The sequence below is a fragment of the Lissotriton vulgaris genome, chromosome 1_1 (assembly GCF_964263255.1).
Source record: "Lissotriton vulgaris chromosome 1_1, aLisVul1.2, whole genome shotgun sequence".
Classification (NCBI taxonomy): Eukaryota; Metazoa; Chordata; class Amphibia; order Caudata; family Salamandridae; genus Lissotriton; species Lissotriton vulgaris.
Window position 1 is genome coordinate 1421246545 of NC_141685.1, and position 26501 is coordinate 1421273045.

General features: G+C 43.9%; 1 protein-coding gene across 1 annotated transcript in view; it reads left to right on the forward strand.

The window, feature by feature from the left end:
- SLC2A13 (solute carrier family 2 member 13) overlaps window positions 1-26501 on the forward strand; it is a 1518966-nt gene that overhangs the window by 1476836 nt on the left and 15629 nt on the right. Inside the window, exons 8-9 of the mRNA XM_086967217.1 lie at window positions 6421-6542; window positions 18986-19138. Of these exons, the coding sequence (XP_086823343.1) occupies window positions 6421-6542; window positions 18986-19138 (275 nt within the window). The remainder of the gene's footprint in view (window positions 1-6420; window positions 6543-18985; window positions 19139-26501) is intronic.

The following is a 26501-nucleotide window of genomic DNA, read 5'->3' on the forward strand; positions in this document are numbered from 1 at the left end:
AACATATGTATCCGTGTGCACGTTTCAACTAGGAGACCCCTCGGCGAGGGCCTCTCACAGTGCACGATAAGTGAAAGCACTGTACAGGAGTAGTGAACAGGCTCAGCTTCATTCACAAACAATGTTTATATACCAATTGCAAATAAAAAAAATTTATGCAAAGCATTGTCATTTACAATGCCAGTAACTCAAACTTTAATGCTGCGAGACCTATTGCATTGCAAATGCTTGTTTAAATGTCACAGGTTTGATGGATAGCCCATCAAAATTCTGCCAAAGCAGGAAAAAGACATGGAAGGCAGGGGCTAAAGGTGCTTTACCTAATGCCCACGCTCTTTCTCTACTACTTTCTTCTGTTTTTTTTACAAGAATTAATAACAGGTCATTCATGCAGGTAAATCTGTCTGACTAGGCCTAAAAAAAGGATGTCTATATCAAAGAGAGGAGGCCTAGCAAAGTTTGGCAAAGCTATCATCGGGTCTGACATTTGAAAGTGCACAACCAAGTTTAACAAACCCAAGAAATAGGCTTAACGAATTTCTGTATTAAACAGTGACTAATATGTCTGGTGTTCGAAAGGGGTTCTGTCACACACGTAAAAATTGTTTCCTTAGACCACTATGTTTACCTCTGTTTCAATTACTATTAATCTGAAAGGACACTGGAATCCGCCTTTTATGGCTTTGCTTATTAAGGACGAACTCATCAGTTTTTATTTTTAATTGATTCCTTTTTATAATAATGATTTCCTATATCCTGTATGTAGTAATTTTAAAGACGAGTTCGTATTTTGTATCTGACTTAAAGCCAACTGAATCTAGTAAATTGAAGCAAACCAATTACCTCGTCTGCAGGGATTTTAATGTAAAGCTGGAGATTAATTATAAGATCCAGGGTCTGAAACTTCTGCCACCACAGCAGAAGAGCTGATGGTAGAGGCGAGGTATCGAGCTGAACACGACCTTGATAACCTAGTAGAGTTGCTCAGGGTAGAGAGTGTTCTGCTGCCCTCTTTTATGGAGCACAGACAGCATTCAGGTATAGATTATATTTTCTCACCCCATACTCTCTCATCATGGTTTTTCGCAGGGGTAATACTTGCTATGGAATGGAGCGATTACAATGCCTTGCATCTTAAAGGATAATTCCCATTTCACAAAACGCCCTCTCCTGACGTATCGATCCCCATAAACCCGCATACCAGTGATGGTTTAAGACTTGTGTGGCATTTGAAAGATCCAGCGGCAACACTAGCTATGTTGCTGCAGTCCCACCTGGTGACCTTTATGCTTTGTCCGTCTGATGTGCAAGGTGATGAAATGATCAATCACTTCAAGTCTTTAAATCTGAGCATCAGGCAGTTATTGCTACAGCCAGTAAGGAGTGGGCAGGCAATGCCCGGTTGGTTTGATAGTCACTGCTCCTCAGCCAATGGTACGTTATGGAAGGCCTGCTCTGCTTATCCCAAAGATCCCATTGCAGTGAGGCAGGCCCGCAAAGCGTATAAACATGCCATGAGGTCAAGGAAGAAGGACTTGAACAATAGGGATTGAGACCTATTGGAAAGTGCACCATGCTCTAAGAGTAGCAAGAGTTTCTGGGAAATAGTAAACAGGATCAAACAAAGGGAAGCACCACCAACCCCCCTTTTAAGCTGTAACGTTTCCGGCCTGAATGGGTCTCACATCATAACAGTATTTTTTACCTAGTGGAAGACGAGAGCCAAAAGGATCAGCTAAGGGTTAAATTATCCGATACATCTCCCATGATAATTACTCTACAGGAACTTACCCTTGCTATCAGACTAAGCCACAATGGCACAAAAGCATTGGGCCTGGATGGGGTCCCTATGAACTTAATCAAGTGTAATACAGATTTTAGAGGGACCATGATACACATTTTAAACAACTCATTGTCGAGCGAGATCCCCGAGTCCTGGACTCTTTCTATTATAGTGCCGATCTTTAAGGGGATTGCAGCGCATCTAAATGCTAACACCCCATCTCTCTTATAGACAGCTCAGTTAAGATTATTGGGCATGTAATGTTTAATAGTTTACGATCATGGGCGACTGCGAACAACATTTGTTGCCCCTATCAATTCGGGTTTCGCCAGGTAATGGGTAAGGTGGAACATTGCTTAAACTTGAATGTGATCATCGGCAAATACATAATTGCATGGTGATGGCCACTGTCCTTGGCCCTTGTGAATTTGTCTACTACCTTTGATTGCGTCAGAAAAACAAAGTTCCGGTTGATGGTTAGGGGTGGAGGTGGCGGTAGTGAACTTCCTGCACTCCTTGATGAGAACTTGGCAGCAAGGGTCAGGTATGGCATGACAGGTGAGTTGTCTGATATAGTTCCCCTTGCTCATGGGGTGTGCCAAGGCTGTATCCTGGCACATTTCTATTTGTTGTCTATATCAACAACCTGAACCAAACCCTCACTAAAGACACCAGAGACATCCCTATGACTAAGCGAGTTCCTGTGCTGGCACTGCTTTAAGCAGATGACGCAGTACTTCTGGCACAGAACTCAGGGGCTTTGTGATTGTTGTTGGAATCCTTCAAATCCTTCACGAGTGAAGTGGACCAGGTCACAAACTATGGAAAATCAAGTATTATGGCATGTGGAGCAGGCAGGAAACCTATAACCAAATTAATGGCTAGTGGAACCCAACTGGGGGTAGGATTACCTTTAGCAGTGCTGGGTCTTGGCACTCTCAGATCAGAAACTCTTGTTTGAAGTTTAGTAGAGCAGCTGGCACTTTTTAAAATTTGCCTCAGGATGCTGGAAGGGGCACAGTATCTCCTATTCTGAAAATGTATAATGCTCAGTGACTTTCTGCAGCTCTCTATGGGCGGGGGTTTGGGGATATTGCAATAATAATACCCTGCATATTGAATCAAACTTTTTATAGGCGGATTATACATTTACCTTCCATGAGCTCCCACTTTATTCTGCATTCGGTGAGGAGCCTTAGGTATGTTACAGACATGGCCAAGCTTGCACCGCTTCTTTTATGGGTTAGCGTGTAGGACAATACCGAGGATAACTTGACCAGTGAAACCATCTTGTATTGTTTGAGTTAGACAAGGGCCGCTCAGTTCCCTGGTTGGCGTATGTACTCAAAACTTGTGACATTAAATGTAACACATATGTTTGACACACCGCTTACAATAAGGAAGTCTAATAGGAAGATAAAGTTACGTTTTTTTTATTTATGCCATTCCCAGTGACTAGGAAATGAAATTAGCAAGAGGACCATCAAAGAGTATTTTATGTCTCTAGCACCTTAGGATTCTGTGTTGTATCTTGCAATACCCCTTAACGATGGGCGTGATCTTTACGTTTCAGGGCTGGCACTGTGATTTGACTTTTGAATTTCTCTGGAACCAGTGTTCAGATCGGGACGCTGGAGGTGGCTTGCCCCTGTGATGGTTATTCAGATCAATTAGTGATGAACTCTATGTTCTGCTGCACTTTTTTCACATGTTAATTTCAGATTATTTATTAAACTGATTTTAAAACCTTTGGGATTTAGGAAATGTAGGGATGCATTGTTTTACCTTAAACTTTTAAGTACTCATGATGTTTGCTATGGTGTCTGTGCATTTTTACAAGCAGCGATGAGATCTATGAAAACAATGGATGGCTAAGGAGAGTCCCAGATTCTAATTTGGTATTATTGGTAAAAGGACTGATGTAATTGGCTCTAGAAGATGCTAAGATTGGTCGGTGCCCTGGGATAAGCGTGGGGATTGTTGCTTCTTGTACTCACTCATTTTGATATATTATGTGTATTTTCTTTTGATGTATGGATCTTTTATGGCTATTTATGTGCTGAATAAAGTAGCATTACGATTACCTCTGTGAATGTCCTCCTACATTTTTTGTATGGACGTTTGTCAGACCATGATGTGTTATCATTTATGGTAGTCTAAAAGAGGTATGTCACAGCAAAAAACAAGCATCATCTTACCACACAATTAAGACGTCAGAATGTCGATCAGGAGCACACTTCTCGAAATAACTACGAAACAAAATCCTGTGTAACAAAGGTTGCGTTAAACAAACCCCATTGCATTAAACGCTTTGAATGTCAGTAAACCTACTACTCAGCAGAACTTTAAATGTTTTATACACCCACTTTGTATGCTAAAAGTTAACACTGTAAAATGCCTTTACATTCTCAATCAAATCTGTAAGATATTCCGTTCATTAAAGGCTGTTCATGCTATGGCTCCAATGTGAGGTGGAACGAGTCTTTCTGTGGCAAAAGTGATTCAGGGGTCTCCTTCTGAAATGTGAAAAATTCGGGTAGGAGGCACTCTCCTACTCTGCAAAGGCTGCTTATTATCAGTTACTTTAGTGTGTGAGCGTGCTGCATTTTTTCAATCATTTGTATACTTGAAATTAAAAGCTATTAGTCTTTTTACTAATACATTTCTCAACTTTCTACAGGGTAATTTCACTGCGTTCTCAAAATGTTGATTACAATGTTTGGGTCCTTAGGTTAAAGTGTTTCAAAATATGTGTTTCATTTAAGCAATACAAGCAGTTAATAGAGCTTTCTAATTAGCTACATGCTGCACTGGCATTTATTTTCTTTCTTAGCTGCTTTTCACAACCACATTAACAACGTGAATTGCTACGCGAGGTAATTTAGGAGCATTTGCTTTTGAATGTGAGTACATTTCAAAAACACTGACAAAGTGCTATTTCAGATATGTTATTTAACAAAGTTAAATACTTATAAATTTCAACTGTTGAGTCATGATATAATTTACTACCCTGCTATTTTCACACAATTAAATACCACCTGTTTTCTCACACAATACTGTGGCATTGGTCCCTTATCTGCTACTTCTTGCAGTCTCAGAGTTTCCGATTGTGTTGCTACTGATACCAACGCCAGGTCAATGGGGGGTAAGCAGTCCACCATGGAGTCAAGCCGTCAAGGACGTCAGAATTTATTTTAGCCACTACCTGAGCCCGCGGCAAAAGCGGCCCATAGATCCTTCAGCAGTTCTTGCTCAAGGAACCCAGCTAAAGGACCAGTATCAGCCATTCAGATCTGAGAGAATTGAAAACAGAGCAGATTTTATTTCTACTGTGATATTTCTGCGTTGAAATAATACAGGCGCAAGAGCAATTTATTAAAGTTGCTATTGTGAACATTCCTGCCAGTGGAAACATGAGTTTATCTACCTACGGCTAGTCCTCTAAGCAAAGAGGCACTGATTTGATTAGTGAACGAGTCTTAGATAAACCCATGCTGGCACCACAGGACAGTGAAACCCTATTCACCTTTATCTGGGAACCTGAAAGGCTACTGAACATTAATTATTTTGTACAGAACATGAGAACATCTGTAAAAATAAATATATGAAAGTTCATCTGATGATCGCAGAAAGGAAGTTCATTCAACTTGTGGATTATCAGAAAGTAGGCCCAGGACATGTATAGAGGAGACTTCAATTATCTTAACTTGTATGGGCATGGGATTAAAATTTCCGAGAACATCTCTCTAATAGAGGATATGAGCGTACTCCCTCCAATCCATTGAGTATTGAAATCTTTGTTAGTTGGACATGAGACAATAGAATAAAAGAACATCTCCCTCCAGTGAGGTTCAAACCGAAAACAACAAAATTCCTGAAGACATAATAGAAGCCTCCTCCAACTCATGAGAGCGGAAAGTGAACATGTAAGGTTTTATTTGGGACAACAGCGTGCCTGACTCCCAAGAAGGGAAACTACTAAAATGAAGAATGATTGAACCTATAGTGAAGATCAAAGCTCCTACGTCACTTCCTTCAACCCCAAAGAAGCAATGTACTCAATGAATTAGAGAAGAGAGATATGCAGAAATATAAAGGCTCCCCACAAAGCAGCACAATCGCTGCCCTTGAAAGAAACCAAAAAAATGGATTCTGAGAGAAGTCTGGGACAGGTACAAAACTAACAACTGGCACAGCATACCTAGAACAGCCATGGTACCTCTACATCAAATTAAGCACTCCAAGGGAAAGTCAGGACTCCAGGAATTACTTCAGGAAGAAATCTGTGTGCCTTGCATATTCATATATACAAAGGGTACAGTAACACATCCCGAAGCAATAACTTGGAAAGCTATAAAACAAGTGAATGAAAGCAAATAGTTTGACCACAACCATCCCATCATGGAAGACCCTCTCGTTTAGTTTGGATGATTTTCTGTCAATTCCAGCTTTGATCCTGCAGCTCAATCACCAGGTCTCCTCCCTAACAATTGCTTATGCTTCAAGAAATAAAGTGTTCTTAATTTGTAGACATACTTTTTGCTGAAATCGTTTTAATTACACTGTTGATGTTTAGTCCTTAATTCACTATTGTGCTAGCCTACATTTCTAACACTGGTGCTGCTTTAACCTTTCAGATGCTCCAATGAATCCAGATTAAAAACGGAAGAGTTTTTTTGGGCCTATAATTACTGCCCCACTCCTTATTCATGGACTGCACTCATTGGCCTGATTCTATACTTGATGTTCTTTGCACCTGGTAAGAATCACTTCTTTAATTACTGGCAACAAATGTGGGAATCAGGTTTGTTTCTGGAAATGCCTAGTGATTTTAGCGTTTTCCAGTAGTTCTAAAAATTGATTGTAAAAATCGGGGTTCGTTTATTTTACTCTGTAAAAATGTCATGTGGAAGGGGTTTTCTGAGTGCTCAGTAAGCATTTGCTTTCATCTCCTTCGTTTTTTTTCCACTCCTATAGTAATACTACCTCCCTTTTATCGTGCTTCTAATCCTCTTCTTTAGCTATTTATTTTTGTCCTTGAATTTGCTCTGTTTCTTTTACCTGCATGCCTGTCTTATTTCCCAACACTTAAACACATCTTTTTAGCAGTCCAATCCCACTACATGTGAAGGATAGGCATATATGGAGATATATTTGCACTCAAAAGTGCCGTCCTCTGAGGGTCACTAGCCATCATCTGCTGCAGTGACTGCGAAATGAGCAACATGGAAACTCCAAACACCGTACACTGAAGTGGGAGCTGGAGTCCCACTCATACGAAAGAAAAAGGCCCAAAAATGAACTGAAAGCGGTAACTCCGGACTATCTCGGTACAAGGCAGAAGAAACAAGATGCCAACTGGAGAGCTGAGACAGCAGCCACCGGGTTCACAAAGGATTTAACGGTGTGCCCCTTTGCCAAATTGCCCTAATGGGAGGCTAGAGAGAGGAGCGCTGAGGCAAGGCCGGTTTTAGGGCAGTGCATCTGGTGCGGCCGCACTGGTCGCTGACCAGGGGAGGGGGCGCTGACATGGGGTGGGGCTCTGTGTTTAGAAATAATATTACGATTTACAAACACCTGCAACAGAGTTCCATGTGAGTCCAGTTTTCAGGCACCATTAAAAATGTCAAGATAATGCTTATGCTCACTGTTCCTGCTAGAGAGATCACGGTTTTCTCTAGTGCCAGTTTTTTTTTATTACTCTCTTTTTAGTACACAGCTGTGATAGTACAGTGGGTGGCCGGAAGGCCACAGAGCAATGAAATGCAGTGACAGAAAGACTCATAACCTTTTTTACAAGTAAAACACATTCTCTGTACAGCATTAAATGGGAAGAAGACCAATGTCCAACTCAGCTCTGCGCAGTTCAATTGACGGAGACACACATATTTCACCACAATACGTTCTACTTGGCCCATTTGTGATCCCATTTCGTGGGGCAATCCCTGTGTTGAAAAATACCCTTCTTCGCCATCATCGCATTGTCCATGTCCTTGGCCCATTTCTGGTACTTAGGCAAATCCCCAGTTCCCCACATGTGAGCAATATTCCTCTTGGCAAGGACAAATCTTAGTGATGCCCATGTACGCTTAGTTTGGGTCAGGTCTGTAGCCTCCCACACATTTAATAAACACAGTCGCGGAGAGTGGGCAATTCTTTTCCCGCTTACCCTCGTAAGTATAGAGATGATTTTCACCCAGTATGGCTGGATATTTGGGCATTCCCAAATCGTGCAGAAAAATGTACTCTCTGCTGTGCACCCTCTAAGACACCCAAGATCTGGCCAACATCCCGTTTTGACCAGTGTAATTAATTAAGGACAGACTCATTAAGCTAGAGCAGCTTGTTAATATCACCCGTATTTAATACCCAGTTACAACACAAAATAGGCGGGTGTAGGGATTGGGACTCGTGAAATATCAGGCAATGAACACCACTCGAGCATTGCTGCAAACACACCCATCGAACCCACTGGAGTCAGCAATCTAACTCAAGTGTGCCCACTTTCTTATCGATCCTTAGTTGACGCTAACTTAACTTTGGAACCCTCTATGTCCTCACCCCAAGTAAATGGTCCTTTAATTGTAAAAGGGCCCACCATGACTAGGGCAGGTGTTGAAAAAGGTACAGGCAGAAGACCTTTTCCGAAGTTGCCCGGCGTTAGTCGCCTCTATACCCACTCAAGTTTACCCAAACAAAGAGGCAGGCGCTGGAGACTGGAAGGCAGGAAACAGAAGTTTTATTCCGACGGAGCAGAACACGTCAAATCAGACAACAGGGTATCTTCACGAGGTGCTCTAACCGCATCTCTGAGGCCTGGCCTCTTATACACGAGTTTATTGCTTTATTACGTTAAACACATCTCTGTCATTACTTTGATGTAAGGAAAGACATCCTCGGAATCCCCGCTTCAGGCCCGTTCCCACACACATTTACAGTTGAAGTCCCCACCCCGGTCACAACAGGTGATGATTATCGCGCAGCTGGACATTCCGCCGATTCACGGAATGTGTGAGGTTGATCGGATCTCATGGGGTGGGGGCTTTGATCAGCTCAAGGATCCTTTGATGGGGGGTTTCCTACTGTACAGGAGGAAGGGGGTAATGACAGTATCCGCAGGGCCAGGTGGCGGCTTGGGAACGAGTGAGACAAACGGGCACAAAGGAAAGCGGGGTGTTATCAAGGGATCCGGGACCATGAAAGGGACGGAGGGAAGTGTCGCGCTGGGAACAGGATGGGGTTCCGAGGCAGAGCTGCGTGGAAGAGGTTTATGACCCAAGGCATGTGAGAGCGGGGGCTGTCAGCGTGCGGGGGATGCTTTGCGAGGTCAGGAGAGAGAGAGAGAGACGCGCTGGCTGTCAACGATGGGCAGAGAGGCCATGGTGCTCAAAATGGCTGCCGCTTACGCGCATGAATGGGCTCGAAAAGGGGGCAAGATGGCGCCGATAATGTTGATGCTGCAGCCTAAGGTTTAACACAGGGATAAGATCTGTGCATACACAGCTAGGACAGACACACAATTATGATTCTGTCTCAAAACCAGATTTGAATTAAAATCTTCCCCAGAAGTAACTCCCTATGTGATTATTTTGTAAAATGTCCCTATACTTCCTCTTGATGTACAGGAACACTGGTCCACTTTACGAACAAGTCATTACATCTAGTAAGTACCAGGATTGGCATAATTGACAGTCTCGTTCTGGAATTTGAAATGGCACGGAGAGTAGCTTGGGTTGGCAATTCAACAAAGACCCTACAGGGTGACTGCGTGGTTCTAACTTTCAAATCCCCGGGTTGGTGCGATATATCATAGAAAGGGCTGGCAGCCGGCACTCCATGGTCAACGGTATAAACAGCTTACCCTTGGGCTTTTTTTATCTTCCCTCCAGAGACACCTGGTGCAATCAGAAGTGGGGGTTACCTATTGGTAATGGGCAACCTGGTTGGGCGATCCCACTAAGCAATCGGTATGAAGTCTTAAGCTCTGTGGAAGAACTTAACTGACTGTATGACATAGCAATTCACCCCTTAGCTGACAATCCTGAAGATGAGAGACCCAAGGGCATATGACACAAAAGAGTGACTACCACTCGGTACTATCTCACCCAGGTACATGTACTCCCACGTCACCTGGTGCCCTTACTGGTGAAGGGACAGAGGGCAGGGAGCCTACGAAATTGACCTTCGGCAGACCCCCGAAGGAAGATAAACACAACTCTCCTGATCAGATCATTAGTACTGATGATTCCCGTTTTTGGTATGGCAGCACTAGCTAGTCCCTCTGAGGGGACTAGAGATGTATGTAAACTTGTCTCCTGGAATATTGCAGGATTACGTGCCAAGTTGACCAATCCTATTTGGGGCAATTTTATAACAAACACTGATGTACTATGTCTCCAAGAAACTTGGGTCAAAGATCCTATCCATATTAACAGATTTAAAACCTTCCCCACCCCCGTGGTCGAGGGCCAATGTGGGAGGGCTAAGCACTTCTATATCCAATAATTTAAAATCAAAGGGAATTGTGCTGAAGGTTCAGGAAGTTAACTATCAAATGCTCAAAATTGATATGGATAAGAAGAATTACATTGTCCTGGTCAATTTCTACAACAATATTCTGCACGCCAATGTGAACTAAGTGTTGAAAAAACTTGACTGTGATATAAAAAACATGAGTGGTAACTTTTATAGAGAGGTTATGGTAATTGTGGTAGGTGACTTTAATTGTGCCCTCTGTCCAAATGTTGATGGAAAAAACTGTGGCTTCATAACTGGAGCTGGGCCTGGTAATACTAATTTTTGCCATTCCTTTCTGGGGGACGGATGTAACGAAGTGGTCTTTGGAAATAATTTCGAATTTTCTAACAAGCTATGTCCCATTCCTATGCCTTTTAGTCACACTTTTAGTGGGTTTATTTACTACTATTGACTTAATTTTGGTATTTAACAACTATGCACCCTGACTTCATAAGTTTTGTATTGATGAGATTTCATTGAGTGACCATTTCCCCTTGTGCTTTTTTCTATCCTTGCCGAAAGGTAGTTTTGGCAGGCACGATAAAATGGATCATGTTTTAACTAACATCAAACTCAATAGGGTAAATGGCTACACCCTGCGATGGGACTGGATGGATCCTGTACTAATAACTAAAAAAGTGATCTCCAAATGTAAACGGGCTTTTGAGATCTGCCTGCGTGCTACAGCCTGCCCAGATAGCATCTTGACCTCTTTTCAAACCATAACAGGTAGTGTAAGGAAGGCATTATGGGCCCAGGAATCTAGAAAAGGGAAATCACAGGGATGGTTTGATCCAAAATGTACTTGTGCCTACACAAATTTAAAAAACACACTACATAAGATCCCCCAAAACCCAGCAGAAGTGAGGCATGCAGGAAGGGTCTATAGGTCAGCCATTAAAGGAAGAAAAATGAATCTGAGTAATGGAGCAAGAGAATCCTTGCACAATGCCTCTCTAGCGGGAGACAGTGCAGCTTTTTGGAAAATCATTAAATTGCCTTTTTCGATGCATGCAATCGAAATCGCTATTAGCGAAGACAAATGGATTAACCATTTCTCAAAGATCTTTAGTGAAGGAGGAAGTGCTGAGAAGAGGCAGGAGGCTATTGACCAGACCCCTCTGATTCAGTACTCTAATCTCCAATTTGCTTTAGACGAGGTGAATCTGGCAATATCTATGAGCAAGGGAGGAAAGGCGCCAGGGCCAGACGGGGTCCCGGTTGATCTGTTGAAGTCTAACCTGACCGTATGGGGTCCACTTGTAACCCAGGTTATTAACACCAGCGTTTCGGCCCCCTTCCCCTCAACTTGGGCTGAGTCAATAATTGTGCCAAATTTGAAAAAGGGGAACCACCAGGATACTGGATATTATAGGCCCATCTCACTATTGGATACCATTACAAAGGTAGTGGGGCGTATAGTCTTAGAACATTTGCATGAGTGGGCAGAGGACAATAAAGTCCTCTCTGACCTCCAATATGCCTTCCGTGAAGGACTGGGGACCGTAGAGCAGAGTATGGATTTGCTAATTCTGGTAGGAAAATATACAAGGGCAAACATGGGGAGATTGTTTTTAGCCTTTGTAGGCCTCACAGCATTCAGTAATACATGCAAAGCTTTGGGAGATCCTCGAGGAAATGATGGTAGACCCGCAAATCATTTACTTTCTCCAACGTTTTTATAATGATGCACAGACACGAGTTATATTTGGTCTGGGGCGGCAACTGCACTGACCCAATCTCCCAAAGGAAGGGGGTCAGGCAAGGATGTGTGCTGGGCCCCTTCCTTTTCAATCTTTACATTAACTGACTGGGTGATGCACTGCTTACAATAATAATAATGTTTACCAGATAGCTGGGCGCCCGATAACTTGCCCTTCTTTACGCGGAAGATGTCGTTTTAATGTCACGTACAAAAGTAGGTCTGCAAAGGGTCTTGGATAGTTTCTTTGGGTTTATAAGCAATCTTGTCTTGAGGGTAAACATTCAAAGACCTTTATAATGCGGTGCGTTTGGGGCAGCCGGAGATGTAGTGACATGTATGTAAAAGGCCAGAAAATAGAGTCTACAAGGAGATTTTCTTACCTGGGAATACTTTTCGACCAGTATGATTCTTGGACCCAGGCTATATTAGGCAAGAATTTTTTTTTTTCAAGAAATACTACTGCACTCTCTCATTTTAGTAGAAAGCTAGGTAGGAGGGCCCGAGTGGAACTCCTGCAGATGTACAAAGCGACAAGTTTTGTATGGGGCAGGACTCTGAAGTTTTACAAACACGCATTCCATACAAGTAGTGGAAAATGTGTTTCTGAAGTTTTTATTGTCTGTTCTGAGTAGCTCTTCCACATACGCCTGTCATGCCGAGCTGGCTATACCCTATATCTCTGACCTAATAAAAGTGCAGCCTGTTTTACTATGGCACAAGATCTGGTCAAAAGTGGAGCCCTTACGAAATAGGGGTACTCTAACATCCCACAGGGATTCTAAAATCCCATGGTTAAGGTAAGTGCGAGATTTTAGGAAGGACTTTGGCCATCTGGAATACTTTACCCAACCATATAGCATGTCATTTGTAAATAGAAAGGACCTAAAGAAAGAGGAGCTTCTATTGTTGGATTCGTTAAGATTGTCTGGCTAGATTGCCAAGCCCAGTATACAGCAAATTCAAATGATTTTAACTTGTTTAACCATCCACCCATACTTAACTGCTGTACCTGGAATTTATGACAGGTTTATATTTACACGATTTAGGTTCGGAATATTCCACAGAATTGTAAGTTTTCCAAAAGTGCACGACTGGGACCAGGATCTGAAATTGTGCCCATGTGATAATGCTTCGGGTCAATCCACCATCCATGTATTTTTATTCTGTACATTTTATAGCGATTTAAGAAAGACGTGGATTGCCCCAATTTTAAAAACTCTGGGGCTCAGACAGTGCATTTATTGCTTTACAATATCTAGATAACGTCCAATCGGTCTGAAGAATATCAATGGTTTTAAAAAAAGTTGTTCATCTAAGGAAAAGTCTTAGTATAGGACTATGGACGTTTATTTTGTTTCCACGTATGTATGTTCTTTTTTAATGATTGTATGAACTTATACCTCAACCTATATCGTGATCTCTTTTAAAACCAATTTTTATTATGTAATATCTGTATGTTTTTATCTGCTTTAATGATTGTTTGAATCATTAATCGAATAAAGCTGTGATTGCATTGAACTGACCAGTGTAAGTGCAGATAGGTAAGTTCTGTGTAAGATTTTAGGCTGAATTAGTCGTAATCGCATTGGAATAGCAACTTCCTTGGGGGAGTTGAGAGCCTCCTGCCAGTCATTGCCCTCTTAATACCCAAGGTCCAATTCCCACAGTTGCCGAAGACGTACCAGTAGATCTGGTCAGTTGTTCATTAATTTATGGTATGTGAGCGATATTGCTTCGTGTGTCAGGGAATCTGTTAAAAGTCGATCCTTCAGCGGGGAGGCCTCAGGTAGAGCCTCACCACTAGCAACAACAGTAGTTAGTGCATGGGGAATTTGCAAGTAGCGGAACGTATCTGACCCTGCAAGCTGGTACTCTGTTTGTAGATCTCCAAGTGGGACTATCTCATTTTTCTTCCACAGGACACCAACTAGCGAAATACCAATTAAGTTCCACTTATCAAAGCCCGAGCATTTGCTCAACGTGCCGATTTGCTGGGATTCCCACAGGCGAGTGATCAGTGTCAATTTCTTGTGCCACCCCAGAGTTCTTGTCGCGTTGCCAACGTGCAACTGTTTGGGCTGTGGGGCCAGTGAGGCGCTGTTGTTCAGGATTGGAAAAAAGTGCTTGCCGTTACCCCCCTTGAGCCATTATCCATTTGTCCGGGCGGTATGCTCGTTCCGACAGTGAGGCAAAGACCCATTGATTGACCACCGCGAGTTGGGAGGCCCAGTAGTATTGTTTCAGGCCAGGCAACGCGATTCCTCTGTCACACCATCCCCTGGTCAATTTATGTGTCACAATGCGTGGGTTTTCCCCATCCCATAGAAGAGTTCTGACCTCGCTCTCTATACTGACAAAATCTAGTGCCAGTTTTGACCCGCCATGAAGTATCGCTGAGGGTTAATATACCTGGTGCAAAGAACGTGTAATATACAGATCCCAGATCTGTATTTTTGTGGATAGCTGAGTAAATTACAGTTTTTGTCACAGAGATCCATTTGTTACCGCAGTTCATAAGATACAACCCTAATATAGAACAGTGACTGTTATGAACTGTCATCAAAGAGCTGAATGCAAACTGCATAGAATATGTTAGGAAGTTACATTTTTCCCTCCTCTTTATTTATGGTAGGACTTTATTTTTGAAGTCAGCCATATGCACAGTGATCTTTGTTGCCACAATCCAGATAACTAAGCTTTCAATAAGCAGAGCTGTGTCTTGCTCTCAGAGAGGGAGGATGATATCATGGTGGGGCATTTTACCCTAGACTGAGACCAGGCTCAGACTTCAGCTTCAAGCCTGTTTGCCACTACACAGAGACTTGCAGTGAACAGTGAGTGAAGCCATATGAGGTTAGCCATGTTCCCAAGATGTGAATGGAAGTTGGTCTTGAGATCAAGTGACTTTGTTGATGGTGACCATGGTGTATTAATTGGCTTACTATGGCACAATTAGGTCATACAGGAGCATCCGTCACAGAAGAATGCTTAGCGCTGCATTTGCACTGTTTAGACACAAAATGACACCAAACCAGGATAAGCGCAGCAAAGTCTGGTGTTTTCCAATTTTTACCTAAAAGCAAATATTCATCCAGATGGTGGTTTATCCACTATAATCTGTTTTAACTGAACCGATGTTAAAAGCAACTGTTAGCCAGATGGAGTACCAATGTGAAGTTTTGTTGAATAGTGCTATATAGATCCTGTTAAAAACATTACTGCCTTAAGGACAGAGACTGGATAAATAATTTAATTTACTGTAATGATAACATGAGATTTCAGATATAATGTTTTCACAATAACAAAATATGTCATTGCTGTTGATTGACTGTGTGTTAATATAAACCTTTGCCAGCCTCAATATATGTCCTTGCCGAGCAAGCTGCAGTCTATTTCTGCCTGTATCAGCAAGTTGTAAAACTATTAATGGACACCTACAGACATTAACAGCATATTGTTCTATTTACTGTTCGTAATAGACAATGTAATTACCGAATGTTCTGCACAATGCTACTGGTTTTCTTCAGGTGTCTCATAGCATTTATATAAGAAAAACAAATGTCTTCCGATGCCACATTTGTTTTGACCTAATTTAGCATTCATTCACTGGATGATGTCATCAGTGATGACATCAATGATTTCATTTTAGATGTCATAAATAATGTCATAGAACATGTCATGAGTGACGTTGTATGTAAGGTCATAAGCAGTACATGGAGGGGGCGCAAGATATAGTTAGTGCTGCTAGCTATAACTGGTGTAATTGTTTTTTTTAAAAAGTTTAAAACGTTAATGTAGTCAATGAAAAATTCACCTAACTAAAACGTTATTTGAACCTTTGTTTTTTTCATTGAATATATCTATTTTCCAAACATGCTGTTAGAAATGGGGTTTCTGGTTGGCAGAGGTATACGCCCTGTCCAAGCAGAAACCACCACTCTAGTCAGGGTAAGCTAGATACACACTAAAAGATAGCCTGCGCTCACCCTCTGATAGCTTGCACAGAGCAGTCTGGCTTATCTAAAGAGGCAATGGGTAAAGCATATGTGGAATAAACATACACAGTAACACAATGAACACACCACAAAAATATCCCATACGGTTAGAAAAATAGATTTGAATGTTATAAGAAAAATAAGACCAAAATTACAAAAATCCAAGAGGTAGAACCAGAGTTATCAGTTTCCAAAGATTAAATCAAAATATAGTGCTTAGAATCATAAAACGCCCACCGGGGAGATCTGGTCGCTCTACACTGGGGTGAATCCAAATGTTCAGGGACACCGCATTGGAGCATGGGTCAGATACAGGGACCAGCCTTGGCCCGCTGAAAACAGTACCTTTGGAGGACCTGCGTCGAGGGCAAGAGGCAAGGAGCAGGAAGGTGAAGTGTCGTCGTCAATCCGAAGGATTCGTAGGCGATGCGTCATTGTTGAGACGCGCACTCATGGAAAGCTTAGGCATCGAGCAGAACTGAATATGGGCGATGCGTCATAGTAAAGCTGTGCACTCAGGGAGACTTTGCCATCGAGCAGCGCAGGAGCTGGCGATGTGTCGTCGGGTGCATCGTGCCGGTTAAGATCGGCGCAACTGCAGCAGCGTCAAAAGTTGCAGCCTCACTACTAAGGACCCAGGACTGGGTTGGCACCACTTGGCATGAGAGGGAATCACAGATGGCAGAGTCCAGGTGCTATTGAAGGGTTGTAGGAAGTCTTTGATGTCCCTGAGACTTCAGAACAGGGGGCAAGCCAGCATGCATTGGAGTCACTCTAGGTTCAAGTGAGATGGGTCCAGTCCTTTGCTAAGCAGGGCAGAGGGTAACAATTAGCTGGCAATAGGCAGCACATCAGAGCACAATAGGCTTTTCATTATTGAGAGGACTACCTCTCCAATAGGATAACATTACATTTTATTACATTTAACAAGTGATAACCTTTGATTGGGAAGTCATGTTTGGTGTCTGAGGAATTATAATTTGAAATCCTCTTTAGTGGTAAAGTTGGATTTCAAGTCATAATTCTGAAAATGTCACTTTTAGAAAGTTGGCATTTTCGTAACCTATTTGGTCCTGGGTCACATAACTATGTGCAGTTGACAGTCACCTTTCCGTATTCCTCACAGACAGCCGCACAAAAGAGCGACTAGGTAGAATGTGCCTCTGATGTCACACAAAAACTTTACACTAGCTTATTGTGCCTGCAGATAGACTGGGACCAGGGCAAGTCTCAGGATATTCCAGACGTAGGGGGGGGGGGGGGGGGTACATTGGGTGACTCAAAGGAGCATCAGATATAAAAATAGGACCATCAGACCCACTTTTTAGTACACTCCTGGATTTGTGGATACTACACAAGAAGAAAACCTGAATGCCCTGCTGCTTGAGGCATACCCTGCTTGCTGAGAAGGAAGACTGCACAAGCTCCCTTCATCCCAGGTTGAAGTAACTCCAAGGGTCAGCTGACTGGCCCCCTGTTCTGAGCTACAGGAACACAACAAGCTCTGCAACTTCCCTGCTCCAACTTACGTGGGCCAGCAATTGGACCTACCTGACACCTGCTGGCCTCTTTTGGAGTGAATTCTGGATCCCCAAGAGGTGCCTCTCAGGTCCTGGACCCTTGGTGTGGCATCAGTTGAGCGCTTACTTGAAGAAAGGGAGAAATCCTGAAGTTTTGAGCTCTTTGCATCCGCAAAAGGGCCTGTTCGTTGCAACATTTTGCCGCCAGCTGACGTGGAGCTCTAGTGACTCCAACTCCTCGCACTGACGCAACTGCCAGCGGCAAGCGGCCACACAATAGCTGCATTTCACGCTACCGACCCGCGGTGACCATCAAATGTGACTCTTCAACCACGACCATCACCGATGCCTGGCAGGATCTTCGCGCTGCAGTGACAACCACTCAAAACACTCGCTCTTTGCACTACTGCGATTCACAGGACTCTCACTGCTCCTCGCAGCCTTTTCTACCATGAATAGAAATCTTCGTACTGACCTCATCTCTGCATCTGGGCCACATGGCATCGCAGTCAGCTGAACTTGCGACTTTTGCCTGGTCTAGCATAACCAGACAACAGCGAGTGCTTTTAGGCACTATTTTTACCGTAAATCTTTAAAATTGCATATCTCCGGGTCTACTTATTGGATTTTTTGTTGTTTTGGTGTGAAATAATTTATTACATTTTACTTTATTTTTTCTAAATTGGTGTGGGATTTTTCTTGTGTTGTGTTTTTACTTTATTGCCGTTTGTATGCTGCATAAATACTTTAACACCTTGGCTGCTAGGCGTTTTCCCCCCCCTGTGCTGGAAAATGCTTGAGTACATTATTCATGACGAGCTCAGCTCGTCATCAGCACAGCTCAACTGTGCATCATGACGAGCTGAGCTCGTCATGAGCATCGAAAGGGTTAAACATTGCCTCGAAGTTAAGCCTGACTGCTTTTGTGCCAAGCTACTAGAGGGTCAAGCACAGGTTAATTTAGTGAATGTTTGTGGTTCACCCTAACTAGGATTGTGGCTGTTGCTTAAGGAGGGTTTGACCCCCTCCCTCTCCCCTTCAACCAACAACCCAATTTCTCACACCCACGTATTGAGAAGTAACTGTTAGAACGTAGATGACTGTTATTTCGAGCATCCTAGTCGCACCCTAAGTTATTATGCTCTATCGAAGCAGAGAGGTGGGACCTTCTTCAAAAAGGTTTGTATGCACGCACACCAGGTGCTGAGGAATCCCAGCCGCCGCGATGCACCTGGTCAAAATGTTGAGGGCTTCCGATGTTTAGAGATCTCACTGCTCAATTCAAGTGTCCCTTGATAGCTCAAGTCACTGCAAGAGTCATTGGCGATTTTGAAGACAGTACAACTGAACACTGCCAGCCTGAAGTCCAATGATTTCTTGGTTTGTAAGTCCTCATGAATACTGACAAAATGTATCAGCCCTTCATTCGGCTTATCTTAATGACTGTGATTTCTGTTTCTGTCAGGGATGGGACCAATGCCATGGACCGTGAATTCTGAAATCTATCCACTCTGGGCAAGAAGTACAGGGAATGCTTGTTCATCTGGAGTGAACTGGATTTTCAATGTTCTTGTTTCGCTAACATTCTTGCATACCGCAGAATATCTGACCTATTACGGTAAGAAAACCAGCACATATGTTGATGGTTTGATATGTCGCTGCGCAAGTCTGTTCAAACTTATTAAACAATGTACTTTTTGAAACACTTTTTTACGGGATGACAGCGGCACAATAGCAGTTTTCATTGCAGAATGTGTAATGAGCCTCGTTTCAAGAAGTGAGTCTTCTAAAATGAATCAATAAGAGCCCGACGATAACTGTGTGGAAGGTTTGTTTGTCCCTGGTTTTGTTGGCGTGTCTGAGGCTCTTGCAGTGTGTACGTTGATTCTTGGTAATCATAAATATTTGTACTAAGCTTTGAGAAACCTTGCCTGCACCAATATTCAATTTTCATTGAGGTTGTACTACCCTGCCGGTTAGGGATGCTGTTCTAACTTAGTCAAACCAATATTTTCCCACTATTAACATGTTTCTAAATCTTTTCGATTCTGGCAACACCCTCAACAGGTCCCCACTGTCACATACACTTCTATTTGAACATAGTTTGGAGCAGAGAGAGACTGGGTAGCAAGGTGTGTTTTAGCAGTTAGACACTGCACTTCACCAAATGGCTGAGCCTTCCACTAGGTCCTGAAAGTGCCAGTGAAGCACCTACAGGAGTGTAGCAAAGATTTAGGTGTATAAAAAAATAAATAAATAGTTAAACAGCTCTTGCAATATCTATAGCCCGCCCCTTAATGGCACTGGTAAAGATGGCAGTCTATGCAGGTTAGCAGGTCATGTTTTAGACTCAGTCAGCACTCCGTAGCATCACTCAGAACTTTAAAGGTCCGGGTGTGACACAGTGACAGTCGCTCCCCATCTACGCAAGAAACCTCAAAACCTGGCTCTTCGACAGATCCCCCCCCCCCCCCCCCCCTTCTTGATGGACTGGAACCTGCGAACCCCACCCCCACACCCCCAGCGCCTTGAGACCCTTACGGGTGAGTAGTCGCGCTTCACAAACACCTGATTTGACAGTCACATAATGGCTGGTTTTATATGAGGTATATATATGTAAGGTATATATATATGTATCAGTGAGATATTCAGGAAAGGTGAGTGTAGAGAGCCGCCCGGCCTGTATAGTCTTTTGTTGGCACCTGTAAAACACCCTGGGCAGGGCATGGCTCGAAGAGATAAGTAAACAGGCGTAAGACTGCACAGAATCTCCACCTGCAGTAAGCCACTGTGTCTGAGTTTTCTTGTGCAGAGCATCAAGGGCCCTCGAGACCTAAGAGGGAAGGGCGAAGCTTTCCACAACACTGGTGACAAGGCCGGTACTGATCCATGCTGCCTCAGGACTCGTCAAGGAGCAAGGCAAGACATCGCACACAACCTCGCCTCGAACTCTACTGCCAGGAGATCCAGATTCCCCAGTACCACCATCGGGCCTACCTGCAATTCCGTGGCCCGCACCGCTACATCCACCCAGTCCAGCGCATTCAGGTCTTGTCATCCGTGGCAGTAGGTGCCTGTGGCGGGTCTGGTTGCTGGCCTGCCTCTGCCCTGCTCACTGCCCATTTGCAGCAGGCAGCCACCGCCTTCAGACGCCACACGGCAGAGGGGATGCCTGGGTGGGACACTACACGCATGCTCCCTCCTGCTCCCTGCAGAGGCTGGCAGAGCGCTGGAAGCCGTACAATGGAGATCCCTGATGAGAGTCCGCCTATTCTGTTGCCCACGGCTAATTAACCACCAGGGCTGACGACGGACACTCCACTGAAATTCAAGGAGCGCTCCAGACATTAATCTGAATCCAAACTGGCACATGGAGGAAGAGCCATCTTTCCAAAGAAAATTTTTTTAAAGGAGGGGACAAAAGAAAAACAAACACAAATAAACAAAATAGAGGACTTTCAGAAGCAGCCTCACAAAAAAAATTATAGTGGAATTTCAAAGGCAACCTTAGTAAATTTGGGAGTGCCACGCCACTTTTTTCCCCTCCTTGCCACACTCCGTTTCCCCATCCTACTGAGGCCAGTGAACCCAGGCCTTCCATGCCATGAGCGTTCAGCAGCAGCATGAGTGGTGGCTCCCCCAAGAGATGCTGCACAGGCCAAGCAGCAGTAATGCCACTCTCTCTATTCAGCCATATATCTGACCCTGCAACTACCACCACACAATGGCAGTCATGGATTGGATGCATCAATCACTATTTCCGAGGCACCAGGGAAACGGATGGCGCAGTCAAAAGCTCTCTGCTTATGCACTGTGGAAGTGCTGAGCTGTACAAAATGTTGGAAACGCCACCTGACACGGGCGAAGATGATGATTTTGATGCAGCAGTTAGAGCCCTCAATAAACACTTAGATCCCCAGATCAACCTGGATTTTGAATGCCTCAAGCTGTGCCAAGCACTCAGACTCGGAGTCTGTGGACGTGTTCTATTCGACGCTGGCAAGCACGTGCACATTCCACGACCAATGGGAGGAGATCTGGGCCCAGGTCATCCAAATGTGTTGGTCTGCGGTGCTCCGGTGGCTGATCCTAAGAAAACCAATAACACAACAAAAATTGTTCCTAAAGGAATTACTTCATGTTATTTTGAATTTCCAATTTGTCACAACAGTGAACAAAATTCCAAGACGCTCAAGAGATTATTATCACAAAAAAACAAATATTTTTTATAGTTTTTTCTCATAAGATACATAAAAACATATCCTATTCATATTGCATAGGTATAAATCCATATGTCCATTCATGTATGGCACCTCAAATATCCACTGCTACCCGGTTCTTTGACATGTGCAGTGGTTTTTGACACTTTTTCACAAAGTATATGGACAATATTTACAAATTTGCCATATATACATTATTCAGCACTTATATACATAGGCCTAGATGTATCAAGCCTTTTGCGATTCGTTAAGGCCGAAATTCGCCTTAACGAATCGCAAACGGACATTTTGCATCTTTTGGGATGTATGAGAAATTAGCAAAATAAGGAATCGCAAAAAATTGCGATTCCTTATTTTGCTTAAGCATTTAAGGAATCGCAATTTTGCGATTCCTTAAATGCCATGTATGAAGCAATTTCAATTTGCGAATTCAGGTTAAGAAATCGCAAATTAACACCAATTTCAGGTTGGTGTTAATTTGCGAATTCCATTCAAAATTCACAATTAAGCAATTTTGAAGGTGGCATGTAGCACACATACATGCCCATAGGGCATGTATGTGGGCCATATGCACACACATGTAAGTTTCAGGGGTGCAGCAGGGTGTCCATGAGACACCCCTGCACCCTTGCAATAATTCTCAAATTGCGATTAGCAAATTGCGAATTCGCAATTTGAGAATTATTTCACGATCATTCCTATGGGCCTCCTGGCCCATAGGAATGAATGAGAAATTATTCCTTATTTGCGAATTCGCAACTTGCGAATTCGCAAATTAGGAATAATAAGGAATCACAAAAAAAAAGCGATTTTAAACATACATCCCATTTTGCGATTTCTTAATAGCGATTCAGTAAAAATCGCTATTAAGAAATCGCAAATGGGAACGATGATACATCTAGGCCATAATTACAATACAGTGATTGGTAATATTATACATAAAAAAGTGTCATATCTTCGACGTTTCAGTCTCACACACTGTAATTCTTCGAGACCATCATCAGGACATGTGTTGCACCATGAATAATAAGGACCGGTAACTAAAACCTTAACCGTCTGGTCCTTCTGCCTCTTTCTGTTAAGAGTATTTAAAGAAGGCACTACAATCTGCCTGTGTAGAATTATTTTTTTTTTTCCCCAAAGACAACATGGCATATTCCTGGATGACATTCAACAAACACTTGTTGACGCCGTGTCCCTCCAGATCCATCGCCATTAAAGAGGAAAAGGTGGATGCCTTGCAAAAACACCCAGGCCCGATCCGCCCACCACTTAGACCACCCCCAGCGGGCCCTGCTGAAATTACAGTATAGAACTTTGGACACCCAGTGTATGCTTTGCAAAAGGCAAGACCTGCTCCAGATGTGCCAAACCAAATCATTTTGCTACGGTGTGACGCAGCAGGAGGTCACGGACCACCTTTGGAAAATTGCAGAGAGCACCCGCAATCCCCTGTGCACAGGTCAAACTTCAATGCAAACGATGAGGAGGAAGATGAATTTGTTGTATCATTTACCAGATGCTCGGACCGCAGATGACGGCCCACCCATGTGAAACGCCAAGGTTGCGAACACAACTGTGAGAGCCCTCATAGACACGGGCATCAGTAAATGTGATGGGCTTGGACCAGTACGAGCTCCTTCCTCTCATTCACACGAAAGCAAAAATCTACATGTACGGGGGGACCGAACCCATGCAATTGCGAGGAGTGATCGAAGTGGATGTGATCAGTGACTAGTAGACAACCTGGGCCAAGTTCCAGGTCACGGAGGGCAAGAAAGGCATACTGCTAACGAGAGTTACAGGCACTTGAAGATCTAAGAGTCATTAAAAAGGTCACCAGCCCTACCCCGTGGTTATTGCCTCTGGTCATTGCGCCAAAGCCGAAGCAACCAGGAGAGATCAGACTCTGTGTCGACATGCACCTCCCGAACCATGCTGTCAAGAGAGAGTGCCACATCACACCCACAATGGATGACATTGTGGCGTTCTCAACGGGGCCATGTGGTTCTCCAAACTCAACCTTAACTCTGGATATCACCAACTGGAGCTGGCTCCCGAGAGCAGGTACATCACAACCTTCTCCACGCATTTGTGGGCCTTCGTTGGTACAAGAGGCTGAGTTTCCGCGTTTCTTCAGCAGCGGAGGTCTTTCAAAACGCCATCAAGCAGACGCTGTCCGGCCTGATGGAAGTCCTCAATTTTAGTGACGTAATCTTGATATTTTCAAGTAGCCTGGAAGAGCACCATGTGCGCCTTCGTGACACACTACACCGCCTGTTTGACTGTGGCCTCACCCTAAACAAAGCCAAGTGTTTCTTCTACCAGAGTCAATAGAGTTCTTGGGAACCTATTCTCCTGCGAGGGCCTCAGAGTAGATCCAAAAAAGGCCTTAGCCATACAAACTGCGACCACAAACCGCTTATCCCTCTGTTGGTGTAGCCAGATGCCTGGATCCCCCCCAGGAGAGAACGACAGGCAGTACAACTACAAGCATACAAGTTCGACAATGACTACCACCCCGGGCGCCAACAACCCGACCGACTCTGTCTCACCATCCCCTGCCAACAGAAGCCCCGCGGCTGGACCAGAAAGAAGAGCGCATCGAAGTATTCGTCAGACTGGTCCTCCAAGAAGCCTGCCCAAAGGCACTGATGCCGAAAAAACTTGGAGGCCACCAACCGGGATGAGAACGTAACAAGGCTCAAAGAAGTGTTAGCCCAATGGAAATGGCAGCAATTCCTCGACGGCTCCCGGTCGCTGACCGCGGATGACCAGCTCACAAGGCAGCAGCTGTGAAGAGTCCTCCACGAGTTCCATGAAGGGCTGCATGGAATACTGCTCTGTGGTGGCCCGGGAGAGCTGTGGGGCCCAAGGCGCAGCGAAGACTAAGGCCCAGCTGTGCAGCAAGGTATGGTTCCCAGGGATGGAAACTCTGGTCGACGAGACCATGCGCCAATGCCATTCTTGTGGTATCACAGGTACGGAGCAGCTGTCCACGCCAGTCCTCACTGGAACCTTGGACAAAGATCAGCATTGACTTCAGGAGTATCCCCGATGGTCGTAGCACTGTTATAATGATGGACTCACACTCAAAATTTCCAGTCATGGAGGTGCTATCATCCACAGTGTTATCTCAAGTTAAGGCATTGCTGGGTAAGACATTCTCAATAGCGGCCCTGCCGAAGGACATAAAGTCAGACTACTACCCCTCATTTCAAGGTCATTAGTTCCAGGAGTACCTCACCTCTCATGCCATTTGGCATAGGAAAATCACGCTGCAGTGGCCCCAGCTGAACGGAGGAGTGGAGCGTTTCATATGGACCCTCAACAGGGTGCTCTGGATAGGAGTAGGACCAGGTGAGGACGCTGAAAGCTGTTTACTCCAGTTCCTGAACGCCCATCGCCAAACCCTGCATAGCACCACCAACTGTGCCCGGCTCATCTACTGTTTTGGAAGCCCACATGGGACAATATTTCCACTAGTCCAGGCTGGTGCCCTGCGGAGTTCAACAGTGAAGCCACGCAGGCTAGGAGGGAAGCCACTAACCGGAAGGTAAGCCTGAGGCACAGAGCACAGCCTTCCTTGCTACAAGTGGGTAACAATGTGATTATCAAGGACAGATCCCCCAGATGGAAGTTCCGATCACCCTACGAACCCGAGGTGGGGAAAATCGTTGCAATCAATTACACCATGATTTCTGCACAACAGGGCTCTCACATGGTCACCATGAATGTGTCATGCTTAAACAAGGCTCTTTAAGAAAGCAAAGGATACACCGGAGACCTTGGTCAAAATCCTAAACAGAAAGTAGAGTTAATGAACCATGGAGTAGCAGGATCATTAAAAAATGTTGCTAACTGTTAGGTGATAGGGGGTTCTTTAGAGAGAGAAAATGAAGCCTGTTTCTGTTGTGTAAAGGACGTTTTCAGAGATGAATAGCAGCTAAGTTGCGTGAACCCCGAGTCCTAGGTTGTGGGTTCACCTTGAGCACTTGATTAAGAATTGTGATTCTTGGTAAATCACTTTATCTTCTTCTGTCTTAGTGTGTGCATATGGGTAATGGAAATATGTATCAAACAACTGTACAGTGTTTTATATGCAAGTTAACACCTGCAGGCAGTGCTCAAAGGGACCCACCTTCTCCTCTCTGGGAGAGGGGCATGAAGAATGGCAAGTCCAAGAAATGCTAAGTATAGTGGAAGAGATCAACCAAAAAGCTTATGGTGAACTCCCTGGCCAGCAAACTATATCCTATGTACATTGCACAGGCACACAGACTTCTTATAAGAAGGGTTGAGTTTGGAGGCAGAGGACTGTGTTGGAAAGGAGGTGCTGGTGGAGAATAAATATTAGTAGGCTAAACTGAAAATAGCAGCTTTACTGAAAACCATCATATCAGAAGAGGAAGACACAGTTAATATTCCCTAACATTTCCTCCCTGCAGACATTACAAATAACCATCCTTTCAGACTGAGAAGGCAAGTTATTTGCAAAATATCTACATAACAACGTAAAAAGCTGGGTGAATGATAAAAAGTAACCTTCAGACAAACTGAATTTCGTGACTGCTGTTTAATTATTCATACCATCGCAGCACTGACCATTTTAGCAAGGAAGGCAAGCATAAAAACATAACTCTTTATGCTTGCTTCATTGATTACAGTATTGCTTTTGACAAAATAAATTGTGAACAGCTCTGGATTAAGTTATTCATTTGGGGAATAGAACAGTCTTCAGGGTCACATTGGGACAACAAA